Source organism: Arvicola amphibius, chromosome 6, assembly GCF_903992535.2.
Source record: "Arvicola amphibius chromosome 6, mArvAmp1.2, whole genome shotgun sequence".
Classification (NCBI taxonomy): Eukaryota; Metazoa; Chordata; class Mammalia; order Rodentia; family Cricetidae; genus Arvicola; species Arvicola amphibius.
This window is the reverse complement of record NC_052052.2, coordinates 14,438,793-14,453,126: the sequence shown is the minus strand read 5'-3', so window position 1 is coordinate 14,453,126 and position 14,334 is coordinate 14,438,793. Positions and strand designations below refer to the sequence as shown.

Below are 14,334 nucleotides of genomic sequence, written 5' to 3'. Positions count from 1 at the left end.
GGCCACCATGCGTTCAAGTGGTACATCATACATTCAGGGAAAACCCCCATATGCATAATGTTAAACTAAAAAGAGCTTGAGTTTATGTTCACTGGCGTTAGGCTACACCTGTGTTTTTATCAAGCATATATTAAATTGTATGTGAACCTTTACTGTTAGGGGATAAGCACCGTCTGTAAGCCAGAAACTCTGATCAGCACGTTACACTCTGCATTGTACATTTTATATTTGACAGCTCCTGTAAGGAACGCTGGCCAAACACAGCCATGCAGCTAGTGTGCGGCACTGCTAGCTCCTGGTGCACTATCAGTTCAGTGGTGCTGGGCAAATACAGACACAGCTGGTGATCGCTATGGACACACTCCCAGGTGTTCCTCAGGTCAGCCTGGCAGACACCCCGCCATCAGAGGATGGTTTCTCCTGCTGATCTCTGAAGACGAGCATTTCTTGCACATAAGTTGCCCTTAGCCTAGGCAGCACATTCCAAGACACTGTGGCCACTGTCAGATGAATAGCACATTCCTGGTACTAGGGACAGATACCACAGACTCACCTGCTGCCGTGTCCTGGATCTCAGTGACGAGTGCAGGTCTAACCTACCCTCAGCCCGTCTGTCCACCAGCACAGCCATTTATACTGAGGACAGGAAGGGCAGGGGGTGCTTTCTGGCCAACAGTGGCACTGAGTGAGGGATTTTCCCTAGTAGGGGACACACTACTTCCAGTGTGTGCACAGGGCTCAGCTTCACAGTATCTTTCACATGGACACTTTGTCTTAGTGATCAGTGAGCACTCTAAGAGTTAGGCACTATGACAGCATCTGGCTGGGGACTGGGAAACACATTTGTGAGCCATGCTTGCCTGTCACTCCTAAGTATGGGTTTTGGCATTTTGTTTTTTTGTTTGTTTGTTTGTTTGAGACAGGGTTTCTCTGTTTATTCCTGGAACTCACTCTGTAGACCAGGCTGACCTCAAACTCAAGAGTTCCGCCTGCCTCTGCCTCCCAAGTGTTGGGATTAAAGGTGTGCACCACTACCACTTGGCCAGTTTTTGGCACTTCTAAGTGGTTGGGGAAAAAAAATGAAAGAATTTACTGACAGCCAAATTTGAGTGTTGATCCTCTGCAGTGTTTGTCCTTTTGCCTTGCTGACAGTTGAGTCATTACAACTATTTGATTTCCTGTCTGGCCTTCTACAGCTTGCCAACTCCTGATTTGAGCTGATGCCTTAATCCTATGGGAGAACTTAAGTGGGATGGGCCACAGGATTTATTCAAACCTGCACAGCTAGTGAATGTCTACAGCCTGAACTCTGTCTGAGGTCACTTTCCATTTACTAGACCCAAGGCTTCCTCTTTGGCTGACCAGCCCCCCACTTCAGCTTGTCCCGACTCCCACCCACCAGCCAAGCCACCTCCTTTGGCCTTCACACACCCTCATGACATCAGGACACAGATGCCCCGAGTCTTTTAGTAACAGCATAGCACAGAGTCATCACGGGGCTGCCCTCCAGGAGCGGAGGAGGAGGGCTGCCTGGCAGAGTGCCTCACACTCCAGGTTAGCCAGAAAGAGCATCTGCAGCTTTGTTTCCACACAGTTCTTCTCCAACAGCCTGCCAGCCAGCAGAGTGGCTGCTGACTGCTGAAGGAGCCAGCCAACCATCTTGTCCAGTTTCAGATTCTTCAGGGCTAGGAGATGCTCGCCCCAGAGGCTTAGGTGCAGCACATTTGCAGCCACACGTGCAGAAGGTCTCTGCAAAGCAATGGAAGGTGCCGTCAGACTGCCGTCAGCAGACACTTGGTCCACACTCTGCTGCTGAGGGAGTGCAAGGGGAACTGCCTCCCCAGTTCCATCCTTCCTCCACCCTCTGTCTTTCATCAGCTGTTCCCTAACTGAGCACAGGCCCTTCCCATGTTAGCTCTGCTGGGACACCTTTGTCATGGAGGGAACCCACATATCTGGGTTCTAGCACTGGTACAAGAGTCCTCATCTGGTGTGGTTGCTGAGGTAACACTATCTGAGCATCTACAGTGAGGAGGCAGCTGTGAACAGTGAGGGGTGTGAACAGTGAGGGATGTGAACTGTCAGGTGTGAACAGTGAGGTTCATGTACATTCAGGTGTGAATAGTGAGGGGGTGAACAGTAAGGGGGTGAACAGTAAGGGCCGTGAACAATGAGGGGTGTGCAGGCTGCAGAGCAGCAGGCTGAGGCTGGGTCTGCCTTGGGTTTCTCTAAGGAGCCACCTGAGCCAGACCTGCAGTTGCAGTTCCCGTCAGAGGTTGGCCTCACAGCTTGTCTGAGAGCAGCGTTTCCTTCCACATGTGGCCTCTTTGTTACACACTCCTCAAAAACACACCCTTTTCTTTCTAAGCCACTCTCTTAAACAAAATTCAGATTTTTTTTACATTTATTTATATATTGGGGTGGGGCTGAAGGAGCTGGCTCTTCTATAATGTGGGTCCTGGGGGCCAAACTCAGTGTCAGACTTGGCAGCAAGTACCGTTATCCACCGAGTCATCCGCTGGCCCTGGGTTTATATGATTATTGTCGTTGTTGGGTTGTATGATGTGTATGGGTGTGTATGGATGGCACATATGTGGGGTCAGCTCTCTCACCTTCATATCAGTTCTGGGGATTGAACTCAGGTTGTCAGGTGTGCCAAGCACCTTTACCTGCAGAGCTATCTCACCAGCCCTTCTAAGCAACTTCCTACATAACCAAAGCCAAGAGGACTGGGGAGCATGGGGGGCATGGTGTTTACCCAACATTCATGTGACCCTCGATTTGAGCCCCATGAATAGGGAGTCAAAGGAGCCTAAAAGATGCATTGCCAGGCCTCTGACCCCTAGGACTCCGATTAAAGGCTTGCTGGCCAGCTTCTTGTTTCTGTTTTGTTTTGTTTTTTGTTGTTGTTGTTTTGTTTTTTGTTTTTTACAGAGTTTCCCTGTAGCTTTGGAACCTGTCCTGGAACTAGCTCATGTAGACCAGACTGGCCTCAAACTCAGAGAACCACCTGCCTCTGCCTCCTGAGTGCTGGGATTAAAAGCATGCACCACCACTGCCCAGCCCTGCTCCTGTTCTTAAAGCTGTTCTGTCCTGTGGTTGGCCTTTGCCTGTATATGACAGGGAGTTTAATGCCATAGGGCTTGCCTAAACTTGGCCTTTAGTCAGACTTGAACAAGGGGCCCTCATCCACACAATCCAAAGCCAGAACAGCCTCACCTTGCTGGCCTCTCGCTGGAGCAATGACCTCACCAGCTGTCTTGCATCTGGAGGCACCAATTTAGGCATCTCTGGCAGCTGAGCTTCCTGGTAGCTGCGGCTCTCAAGGTGGGCTCTGCCTTGACCATAGAAGGGATTGGCAAGCCCAAAGATTTCATAGGCGATGGCCCCCACAGCCCAGGTGTCAGCCTTGCTGAAGTCAACAACTGTCCTAGGGCCAGGACGGGCTGTGGACACCTGCAGGAAGCAGACAGTGAAAGAGATCAAACCCACCATTTGTGTTCATGTATGTCACCTTAGCCAGGGTCAAATCTAAACCCAGAATTTAAATGTGCCATGGAGCTGTCACAGCTGCCTGGTTGATGCTAACAAACATCCAGGGACCTCAGGTCAGCCTAGTTAAAGCAGAGCCATGGGGCGGGAACCTTCATTTATTGGGAAAACCTAGGAAACACCCGCTGATGGCAGAACACACACCCAGCAGGACTCACCTCAGGGGCCATCAGGGAACCGTTGCCACCGAGGTCCACATACCAGCTATTGAAGGGCAACTGCAGGCCAATGCGCTCGTCAGCCAGGCAGCACCCGAAATCCGAGATCACCAGCCAAGGGCAGCTGTCTGCAGAGGCAGCAAAGCTAAGCAGCGGGGTCTGCTCCTGCTCCCTCTCCCCTGGGTCCCCCCAAACACCACCACCAACACATGATGAACTGGATGAATAAATAGGCTGTGTCCAGGAGCCCAGGCCACCAAGGCCTGGATGAGAGTCTTTATGACTCTCACAGCAGGGCTAGCAACAGGTACACAGAACTGCTACCCAGAAACAAGGACTGAAACCCAGGCCCAGGCAGGGGACTAGGTGGAGTGAGGAGGAGCTCCATGTGGAAAATGTTCTAGGTAACTAGATATGTCCAGAGACCAAAGGACCTCAGCCTTGGCTAAATGATCACCAAGGATCTATACACTGTAGGAGTCTTAGGTTTGATATGCAATGCCAATAAATCTAATAAATGGGTCTTGGGAGATAAAGGGGTTCCACACATCACACAGAGTTCCTTGAAAAAGCCAATTCACTTTCAGCTTTTCAGTTATACATTTAATAATTTTAAATTTAAGTTTACTGTTTGTTTGTTTGGTTTTGGTTTTTCAAACAGGATTTCTCTGTAGCTTTGGAGCCTGTCCTGGAACTAGCTCTTGTAGACCAGGCTGGCCGCAAACTCACAGAGATCTGCCTGCCTCGGCCTCCCAAGGGCTGGGATTAAAGGCGTACACCACAACACCTAGATAAATTTAAATTTAATTTTTTAAAAAGACTTATTTTGGGCTGGAGAGATGGCTCAGCGGTTAATAGCACTGGCTGCTCTTCCAGAGGTCCTGAGTTCAGTTTCCAGCAACCACATGGTGGCTCACAGCCATCTGTAATGAGATCTGGTGCCCTCTTCTGGTCTGTATGCATACATGCAGACAGAACACTGTATACATAATAAATAAATAAATCTTTTTTTTTAAAAAAAGACTTATTTTTATTTTTATCTACATGTATGTGTCTGTCAAGTGTGTGTAGGTGCCCATGGAGGCCAAAAAAGATCATCAGATCTCCTGGAACTGGAGTTACAGGCAGTTGTGAGGTTTTTTTAAAATATTTATTTATTATTATGCATACAATATTCTGTCTGTGTGTATGTCTGCAGGCCAGAAGAGGGCAGCAGACCTCATTTACAGTTGTTGTGAGCCACCATGTGGTTGCCGGGAATTGAACTCAGGACCTTTGGAAGAGCAGGCAATGCTCTTAACCACTGAGTTATGTCTCCAGCCCCCCAGTTGTGAGCTTCTTGTGGGTGCTGAGAACCGAACTCAGGTCATCAGGAAGAGAGTGGAGCACTTAACCACTGAGCTCCCTAGCCCCATGACTCCTTTAGAACATCCCCAGGCAGGTGGCTTCTACCTGAGTGCTGCCAGTGACAGAGAAGGCTGGGTTTGTGCAGGCAGCTTTCACTGAGCTAGAATCTACCTTCCTTTCACTGTTTCGAGAACTGCCAAACAAACTAATGGTATTGTCTGCAAGTGGGCCACAGAGAGAATCCTGGGAACTGTAGGAGAGCTGCTCCTGTATCACCCATCTGATGGGGGCGGGGGACCATTTCTTGTGGAGCTAAAGACGACAGTACAGAATCTTAGAGCATTCAGGGGCTGGGCAGACAGCTCCATGGTTACAGTGATGAGGACCTAAGTTTGGATCCCCAGCCCCATGTCAAAGCTGTGAACTTGCACCATCTATGAGATCTGGTGCCCTCTTCTGGCATGTATACATATACATATATATACATATACACATAATAAAGAAACATAAGGGAGAACGATGAAAGCAGAGGCCTGGCATCAACCTCTGGACCCCACATGTGCACCTCGCATGTACACACACAAACCCTGACCTCAGTGTCTCCATTTCCCTTCCCCCATCTCCCTGGAGCACTCTGGTGTGGTCAGCACCTACCTGAGTCCAGTTCCACAAGTATGTTGTCAGATTTGAGGTCCCGATGGGCAATGCCCTGCTGAACCAGGTGGTCCACGCCCTCCAGTAACTGCAAGGTCATCATGGTAGCCAGGCGGGGACTGGGAGTGTGCTCCTGAAGGTACTGGCGCAGGGTGCAGGGATAGCTGATGGGAGGACAGAATGGCTGGGCATCACAATTCCCAAAGCCTCATCCACTCTTAGGACTGGGCCTTTCTTCTTCCGGAGCTTCTGCTCTTTATCCCCAAGCATCCTCTCAGATCCTACCCTTCCTGACCCTGAAACTCAGAAGCCATGACAGTGCCACCCCCCCTCCATCTCCTCAGATCCATCCCTGCAGAGGGGTGGCACAGAAAGAGGACACCATAGAGAGGGGAGCTGTAACGTCAAGAGCGCTGGGTGGGATGTATACTCCAGAAGATGGGGTGTCTTACCATTCCAACAGCTGTCTCCTGCACACAACATGCTTCGGTTTTCCCAGAAGCTCTGTGCTCCAAGGACAGGGACCAGCTTCCACCAGAAAGGAGAAGCTGCTTTAGGGTCCCTGTACCCCACACACCACCACTTACTTCTTCATGACCAGGAATAGTGTGCGACTGTGGCCCAGGCCTTCCGGGTGGAAGCGTGCTGGCAGCACATCAGGATACTCAGCCAGGGCCCCTGGCAGCAAAGGCACAGATGAAGTGAAGGCGCGGAAAATCCGGATAATGTTGGGGTGTGGGGCCAGCTGCTTGGGACCGCCTCTGGATCTTCTGTTTGGGCAAATGGGACAGCAGATGAGGCCGGCATCAGAGACAAGTGCTGGGAGGACGAGCTAAGGCCACCACAAAGGCACATTCACTCACGCAGAGTGACCAGTATCCATTGCAGGTTTGTCCTGCTCCAGCTACTGCACACACCATGGGGCACCCACCGTGAGGCACCCCAACAGGGGTGACTCCTCACATTCAAGGGCTCCTCTAGTCCACCCTTTGGCTCATCTTTTCATCCCACGTGGCTGAACACAATGACTAAGAGACCCTGGAAGCTGCCACCCTCAGTCCTTGGCCTTGTCACACATGCCCTCTAAGCTCAGGGCAGAGTGGGAAACAGGGACTACGACAGAGATGCACCGTGCAAGGGGTCAGTAAGCACACAGCGCTAGTCGCTCAGCAGTGCGCACCCAGCGTGCTGGTACTTACTATTAGCCACTGTCTAACATCTGCTGTTGGCACACTGAGTACCAGGCATTGGCTATGATGCTGGGAGCTGTGCACAGATAGGACAGAGTCACTAAAGCCACCGCTTTGAGATCTAACACAGGAGGAATTCTTTTAGCTTTCCAAGGACAAGGACCAAGTCAGCTCTCTGAGGACAGGGATCCAGTCCAAATCATGTTCCTGATTACAGGGACTAACACCCCCTTTCCCAAATGACACCCCAACACAGGTGCAGTCTGCTGCCACCTGGTGGCCCTTGTCCACTCCTATAAGATGCCCCTTGTCCACTCCCACAGCCATAGCCCCGCAGAGGCACAGTGGTTAACACTGTGGACAGGGTGGCTCTGCCTCCTGTGTGCCAGCTCTGATCCTCAAGCCAAGGCTGACTGGATCAAGACTGGGCATTTGAGATCCCAATGGCTGGTGGGGAAAGGAACAGGCAGGTTGGTCGCTTCTCTTAGTGGACACAAGGAAGACCACAGGAAGCAAAGGGCTGAAGAAATGGAAGAGCCATGGGGAAGAAACATCAGTGCTGGGGGTGGAGAGGAGAATACAGGAGGATGTCTGCGCTGTCCTGGAGCCTTGTGGATGAGTTCACATGTGCCCTTGTCCTGCCCCTTCTGTGTCACAGGAGTGGTCCCCTGCACTATGCAGCACTGTTCTTGCGCCTGAGTCACTGGTGACATGCAAGTCAGGACCTCAGCAGAAGGCTGGCAGCGCCGGGGCAGGTGTCCTAAGAGCCCTCAGGCAGTGTGGGAGATGGGAGATGAGCAGGGTATGTCTGAACTAGGTCTGTGTGCAGTGTGCAGTGAGCAGCCTGACATGGCAGACAGAGCTTGTACTTCTAGGGACGGTGGTATGGAACTCAGAGTGGGGATGGTGTGAATAGGCAAGGTTGAGGAGTGAGGTGGGAGAAGCAGCAAGGAGCTGAGACGAAGGCCGAGTGGATGTGGCCCGGGTGCTCTAAGGGAGTTTCTCTGGAGACCCAGCACACGTCAGCTAGTGCCCTGCACAGACACCCAGGCTAGAATGCAGAGCCAACTGTAACTGTATAACCAGAGACACTTGCGCAGACAGGACTGAAGGCCAGACGGCTATGGAAGCCCTGGGAACAAGCAGAGGGAGGGTCAGGCTGTTTCAGATGGGAGTCTGCACATCATCAGGCTTGTGCCAACATCAGTAGTGTTTCCACCTAGAGACTGCGGGTGTACCACTAGGCCTCCCTCCCTCCCTCTCCCTCTCTCTCTCTCTCTCTGCAGAAATTAGGATGCTGTCTAGCATTTTGAACTGGGCCTGCACGACAGTGTTCATACCTCTCCTGTGGATCAGCCATCCATGTCATTAGCTGGGATGAGTTGATCTTCAGACTTTCTCAAGCTTAACTTATGCACAAACTGAAATCCTTCTAGGACATCACTCGATAACCACCTACTGCTGTGTGGCACACCAGACTTGGTGCTGAGTGCTAGAGGCAAGAGTGATGCATTTGTTCCCAAAGAACCTGTGATTGCTCTGGTGGGCAAAGCGGTGCTCACCTGTAGGTGACTCCTCCATACTCTCCATCCAAGGCCACCCGACTTGCTGGGACCAGCTCCTGGCTCATTGTGCTTAAGATGGCTTCACTGGAGGAACCTGCCTAGAACACATCCACAGTGCACCCATGATTCCACAGACATGCGTGGAATGTCATGTCCACTGCCTGCTTGGGATCTGAACCAGGACATCTGTAACCTAAAACTGGCTTTGACAGTCAAGGTGAAGTAACCTCTCTAAAGCAGTGAGGCAAAACTAGTTCCTCCTGAAGCCTGGAGGGAGGCACCACCTGGAGCATGCTTTCCACACCTCAAACCCTTGGTACAGTCAAGCGGCCCTGGGCAGGAACAGAGGCCAAGATTTCAGAGCCCAGGATGCTTCCCACAGGGATGTCTCTGGTCACCACCAGCTCAAACTGGACACAGAGGGGTGGCAGCAAGCCTTGGATCAGGTTGTTGAAGTATGGGGAAAAACATGGCTCCCCTGGCCAGGGAAGCCAGTCATAGAAGGCATGAGGGGGTGAAAGGTTATATGGCTGACCTCAAATGAAACAACCAGCAACTCAGGAACCCATGGTTTAAGCAGTTGCCACTCAGAGTAGTTCACAGACCAGAAGCCTGGGTACCATCAGAACTTGGATAAAAGTTAGACTCTTAAGCCCTGACTGACAGAATCCAAATCCGTCATGGATGGTGGATATGTTACAGTCTAAGACTGCTAACTCTAGCTCTCACAGAAGAGAGCAGACATCTAACTCCACAGGCCGTTCTTGGGGAAAACCTGTGAGAACCTCCCCCGCCCCTGAAGACTGGCACTTTGAGATGTGCCTGCTCAGAGATGAAAGGGCATCCTTACCGAGATATTCCACATCATCTTGATGGCAAAGGGAAAGGCCAGGGTCCCTGGAGCCTGCTCCCCATCTGCTCCCTTTGGGAGGACATCTGGGCCGTTTCTTAGAAGGCTAACACATGTGGCCTTCTTCAGGTGCTGGGGCAACGTGGGCATGGTAGCTTCGTACACAGCAGCACTGCAGCCCTTGCCAATGGATTGTCCTATCAGATAATCCTCCAGACGAAAGCCATGCCAGCACCGCGTGTCCAGGGGGTCAGACACCAGCTTGTTCTTCTGTGTAAAAATGGCCTGTGAGGAAAAAGAAGGCGCTGTGATCCTGGGGGCTCTAGTGAGGCTACCACAGAGCAAACACAAGAGGGAGAGAGGCACAGTGATGCAGGGTCTTCACCAAGACCGCCACCTTGACTTTGAGGGTGGGCTCATCCTGGGCACAGGCTAGCCTGCTTCTGTCTCATTGTCTAACATTCTTTCTCAGACATGTCTTCAATGTGATCGGAGACAGCCCAATGCAGGCCCGCATGGGTGGCGTTAACCAGATTGAAAGCAGATTGGAAAGGGTTTTAAAAAATACAACTGCAGGCTGTGTGGAGGTGGCACACGCCTTTAATCCCAGTACTCGGGAGTCAGAGGCAGGTGGATCTCAGGAGTTCAAGGCCAGTCTGGTCTACAACAGCTAGTTCCAGGTCAGCTAAGACTGTTAAACAGAGAAACCCTGTCTCAAAAAAATTTATATCTGCAGTCCAGAATGCTGGTGCACACCTGTCCCAGCACTCAGGAGGATCATGAGTTTGAACCTGGGCCATATAGTAAGACCTTGATTTTTGTTTGTTTTTTCAAGACAGGGTTTCACTATGTAGTCTTGACTGTCCTGGAACTCACTCTGTAGACCAGGCTGGCCTCAAATTCACAGAGATCTACCTGCCTCTGCCTCCCGAGTGCTGGGATTAAAGGGGTGCACCACTGCCACCCTAAACAAGTAATTCACATGTACATTTTTCTTTCCATTATTCTGTGAACACCACAGTGAGCAGCTCTTCACATAGCATGTGTTAGGTCTTTGTGAGGCCATGCCGGGCACTGTCAGTGATCAAGAGATGATGTGCAGCACACAGGAGCTGCGCACAGGTCCGTCCACACAAAACCACTATCTTACCGAAGGGATGCAAACTGGGTCTGTTGATCTGGATATCTGAACAGGACTTAGAACCCATTCCCTGTGGACACCAAGGGATAACTGTGGCTTGTCCTGGAGCTTTGCCAGCCCAGGCTGTGAACGCCTACATTTTTGTTTATTTCTGGGGTGCTGGGGCCTTCCCAACGCTAGGCAAGTGCTCTGTCTCTGAGCTATACCCCAGCCCTGCCTGTCACTCTGTACTTATCTCGTAGCTGCCTCTCCCCGAGTTCCTTCATGAACTCTCTCCAGGCCCCCATCTGCATTCTTGCTGTGCCAAGCACACCTCTGTTTGTTTAAGGCCAGCTCAGGTCATCCTGCCTCCATAACCAGCCCTGGGGACCAACTTGTCACACATGCCTTCTGCAGTTCCCAAGGCTCTGGGTCCCTAGAAAGAAACTACTATACCTTGAACTGAAACTTCTAACAATTCAGTACAACGGAAATGGGTGTCCCTTGCTATTAGCTTCATAAGACCCAGGGGCAGGAGAGATGCCTGCAGAGTAATCCCCATCATCCAGGGTTCTGAGTTCAAGCTACTTTTTAACCTTTTGTTTTGAAGCAATTACTCTCACAGAAGTTGCAAAAATAGCACAAAAAGTCCCTGGTGCCCTTTCCCAGCTTTCCCAATGGCAACACCTATACAGAAGTAGCGCAGACTGTCACCAAGGTTCATCCGATTGCAGCAGGTTCCAGAATTTCCCTCCTTTCCAAAGGCTGAATACATTGTGTGTATGCACCACTCTGCCTGCCCATGCAGGCACTGATGGACGCGGGGTCACCTTTACTCCTTGGCTACTGTAAATAAGCTGTCTTGAGCATAAGCGTAGCAAGCTCTGTGCACGCTTTCCATTCTCTCAGGTATCCATGGAGAGAGGAACGACTAGATAGAGTGGTTCTGTTTTTAGCTTTTTGCTACCATTTTCCATAGCAACTGCAGCACACAGGTCTTTATTTATGTGAATGTTTTTCTTACCCCCAGTAGATGCCAATGACTGCAATGACAGGCTAGTGGGGTAAATACATATTTGATTTTGTATTACTTTCCATCTGCAATAGCCACCAATGAGGCATGAGAGAGCCAGTCTCCGCACCCTTATCGGTACCTGCTTTGTCCTGATTTCTATCCTAGCTGTTCTAGGAAGCGTGCACGGATACCTCATCTCATTTTAAAGTGGACATGGCACCTGGCCAGTGGTGCTGAAATCTTCACATCTGCTTCCTGTCACCTGTACATGGTTTTCTACTGGTTCGCTTGCTTGCTTGGGACAGGGTCTCACTGTGTGGTTATGTAAGATACAGAAATTGGAGCAGGGTGGTGGTGGTGCACGCCTTTAATCCCAGCACTTGAGAGGAAGAGGCAGGAGGATCTCTGTGAGTCCAAGGCCAGCCTGGTCAGGCTCCAAAGCTACAGAGAAACCCTCTCTCTCGAAAAAAAAATATATACATATATACATACATACATATACATATACATACATACATATATATATAAAATTGTAGTATTAGGAACAGAAAGTAGAGGAAATGCTTGCTTGGTCCTTCTTTAATCCATGTCTATAAACATGATGCTTCATCCTCTGCCCCTCAGCCCAACCCTGTAAGATGCAGGGCTACGCTCACTTGGCACATGGTTCCAGACCCCAGAAAAAAAAGGCTGGTTTCCCAGAAGGCTAAGTTCTGGCAGCCGACAATGGAAAGACTTGAACTGTACAGCCAGCTCTTTCCTGGGCCTGCCTGCAGGCTTTAGATCTGCCAGCCCAGCATGAGCCAAGTCCTCAAAATAAGTCCCCGTCTCTAAATATACACATCCTGTTGGTTTTGTTTGTCTGGATGACCTTGACTACAATACTTTGTGAGCAGAAAGAGAGGTCGCTGTGCTATTTCAAGAGTTGAAAAGACTGAAGAACTCCCATGTATCCTATGATAACCTCTCGGGTTAACTAGCATGGTAGATGCACTGTGTTCTCCCTCAATCTGGTCTGTAGTTTTGGCGCAGCCTCTCGCCCACTGTCTGTCTAAACTGGAGCAGCAGTCTGGCTCAGGACTTTGAGAGGGAGGGCTTTGGGCACTTCCTTTAACTAGCAGTGTGGCTTTGGGTAAGCCATCTTACCTTTCTTGAGTACGTGTCCTCCATAAATTGGGAAGACAACTACATCAAGGAATAAGAGTGTTTTGATTTTTAGAAAATGTATACAAAGCATAGTGGTGCAGGCCAATAATCCTGGCACCTGGGAGATGGATAGGAAGATCAGAAGTTCAAGGCCAACCTGGGCTACGTAACAAATCAGCCCCCTTACCCCCACCACACGCCCTAAAAGAAATTTTAAAAATTTACTCAAAGCCACTTGCCACAATGCAACAGGAACTAAAAGTTAGCAATATCTCTTCTAAAACATACTGTTTGTAAAAGAAATGAAAAGTGCTGATCTATCAGGTCATCAGTAACTGGAAGTAAGTCAGATTTAACTGATGATTTCCAATTTACAGTTCAGTAAAAATAGACCTTAATCTTTACCTTATCCCTCCACCTACCCCCACTACCAGGTCTAGGTATGCCCTCATACCCTTTGAATTGCCCAACCACGGCTCAGGGCCCTGCCCCTCCCAAATGCCCAGGCCCTATCTCAGATTCCTGGTTCATCCTCAGACCAGCCCTGACACTAAGGCTCCGAGCCTGACGCCACCACTGTCCAGATAGCTCCGCCCCTAATTCCGCCTCCAATCAGCGGCGCAAACCTAATGACTCAAGAAACGCTTTCCAGACCGGCACCTGGCCACGCCTCCACCCTAAACCCGCGTTCCCCATTTCCTACTGACTCGAGGGGCCTCCACGCCCCTGCTTCCAGCTCTGCTTCTAGCCTCTCCCTTGTCTGGCTCCAGGTCCTTGACGGACTCCAGCCCCTGATCCTAGCCTCGCCTCCGCCCTAGCGCCACTTTAGTAGTGGCTCCGCACCCAGGGTTCAGGGCCCGCCCCCGGCCAAGCCCCACTCTCCTAGCCCCGCCTTCTCCTGGTTCAGGCCCCGCCCTCTCCCGCCCCGTCCCCCGCTGCGCTCACCTGGATCTCCTGGCAGGCCGAGGCGGCCCGCCGGCCCTCCGCCTGCTTCTCCTCGATCAGCCCCAGCCCCAGCCCGAAGGCCAGGAAGACTGCTCGGCCGCAAGGGCCCGCGCCTCCCCGGGCCCGCACCAGGAACTGCCGCTGGATCCGCGCCGCCAGCCCCGCCACCGACTGGCGGAAGAAGCGGTAGCGGTCGGGAAGGGGGAGCCCGAGCGGGCCCGGCTGTGCTCTAGGGCCTGCGACCCGGCCCGGACGCTCTCCGCGGCCCCAGGCTGCCACGGGGCCGGGCTTCCCCAAGCCCGAGACCGGGCCGGGCTTGGCTGCGAAACGCAGCAGCAGCGCCCGACCCAGCTGCAGGCCTCGGCCCAGGGCCTGTCGCACCGCCATGGTTCGCGGCGATCCCGCTGCCACCGCCACAACCGTCCGGGAAGTAGAGGACAACAACAAACTTGGGGCGGAGCCTATGCGCAGGCGCAGGGGGCGGGGCCGCGGCAGTTCCCCTGCTCGGTGCGCGAGGGCGCTGTGCGCTCATCCACTAGTCTCTCCTGGTCTGGCTGGTTTGCACTTTGAACCCTGATGGAGCGTTTGCAAAAAACTTCCCTGGCCCTGGTTAAGATGAGAAATTGAGCCGGTAAAATAATATCTCTTATCAATCACCAATTCAGGCCCTTTACACCTTTAAACTGATGTAACTCCCCCGCCAATGATAGAAGAGTGCCAATTTTGTAGATTAGAGAGTGCTGTGTTTCCAGATTGCATGCAGATATTAGAGCTGAGGTTGAAGTTCAAGCC

The 14,334-nt window shown here is 51.5% G+C and overlaps 1 protein-coding gene across 1 annotated transcript; it reads right to left on the bottom strand.

Annotated features, from left to right (window-relative positions):
- Positions 1-201: 201 nt before the first annotated feature.
- Pink1 (PTEN induced kinase 1) lies at positions 202-13,972 on the bottom strand. The gene is made up of 8 exons (XM_038333235.1): positions 13,543-13,972; positions 9,317-9,601; positions 8,464-8,564; positions 6,299-6,481; positions 5,712-5,875; positions 3,711-3,838; positions 3,220-3,456; positions 202-1,749 (listed from the first exon to the last, which is right to left on the bottom strand). Exons 1-8 carry the CDS (start codon positions 13,927-13,929, stop codon positions 1,492-1,494), a joined length of 1,743 nt encoding a protein of 580 aa, XP_038189163.1. The 5' UTR covers positions 13,930-13,972; the 3' UTR covers positions 202-1,491.
- Positions 13,973-14,334: the final 362 nt, after the last annotated feature.

Excerpts from the sequence above, each read along its gene's own strand:
- Pink1 (XM_038333235.1), bottom strand. The coding sequence starts at position 13,929 with ATGGCGGTGCGACAGGCCCTGGGCCGAGGCCTGCAGCTGGGTCGGGCG. Across the intron at positions 6,482-8,463 it reads TATGGAGGAGTCACCTACAG|AAGATCCAGAGGCGGTCCCA; the intron begins GTGAGCACCGCT and ends TTGCCCAAACAG. Across the intron at positions 5,876-6,298 it reads CTATTCCTGGTCATGAAGAA|CTATCCCTGCACCCTGCGCC; the intron begins GTAAGTGGTGGT and ends TCCTCCCATCAG.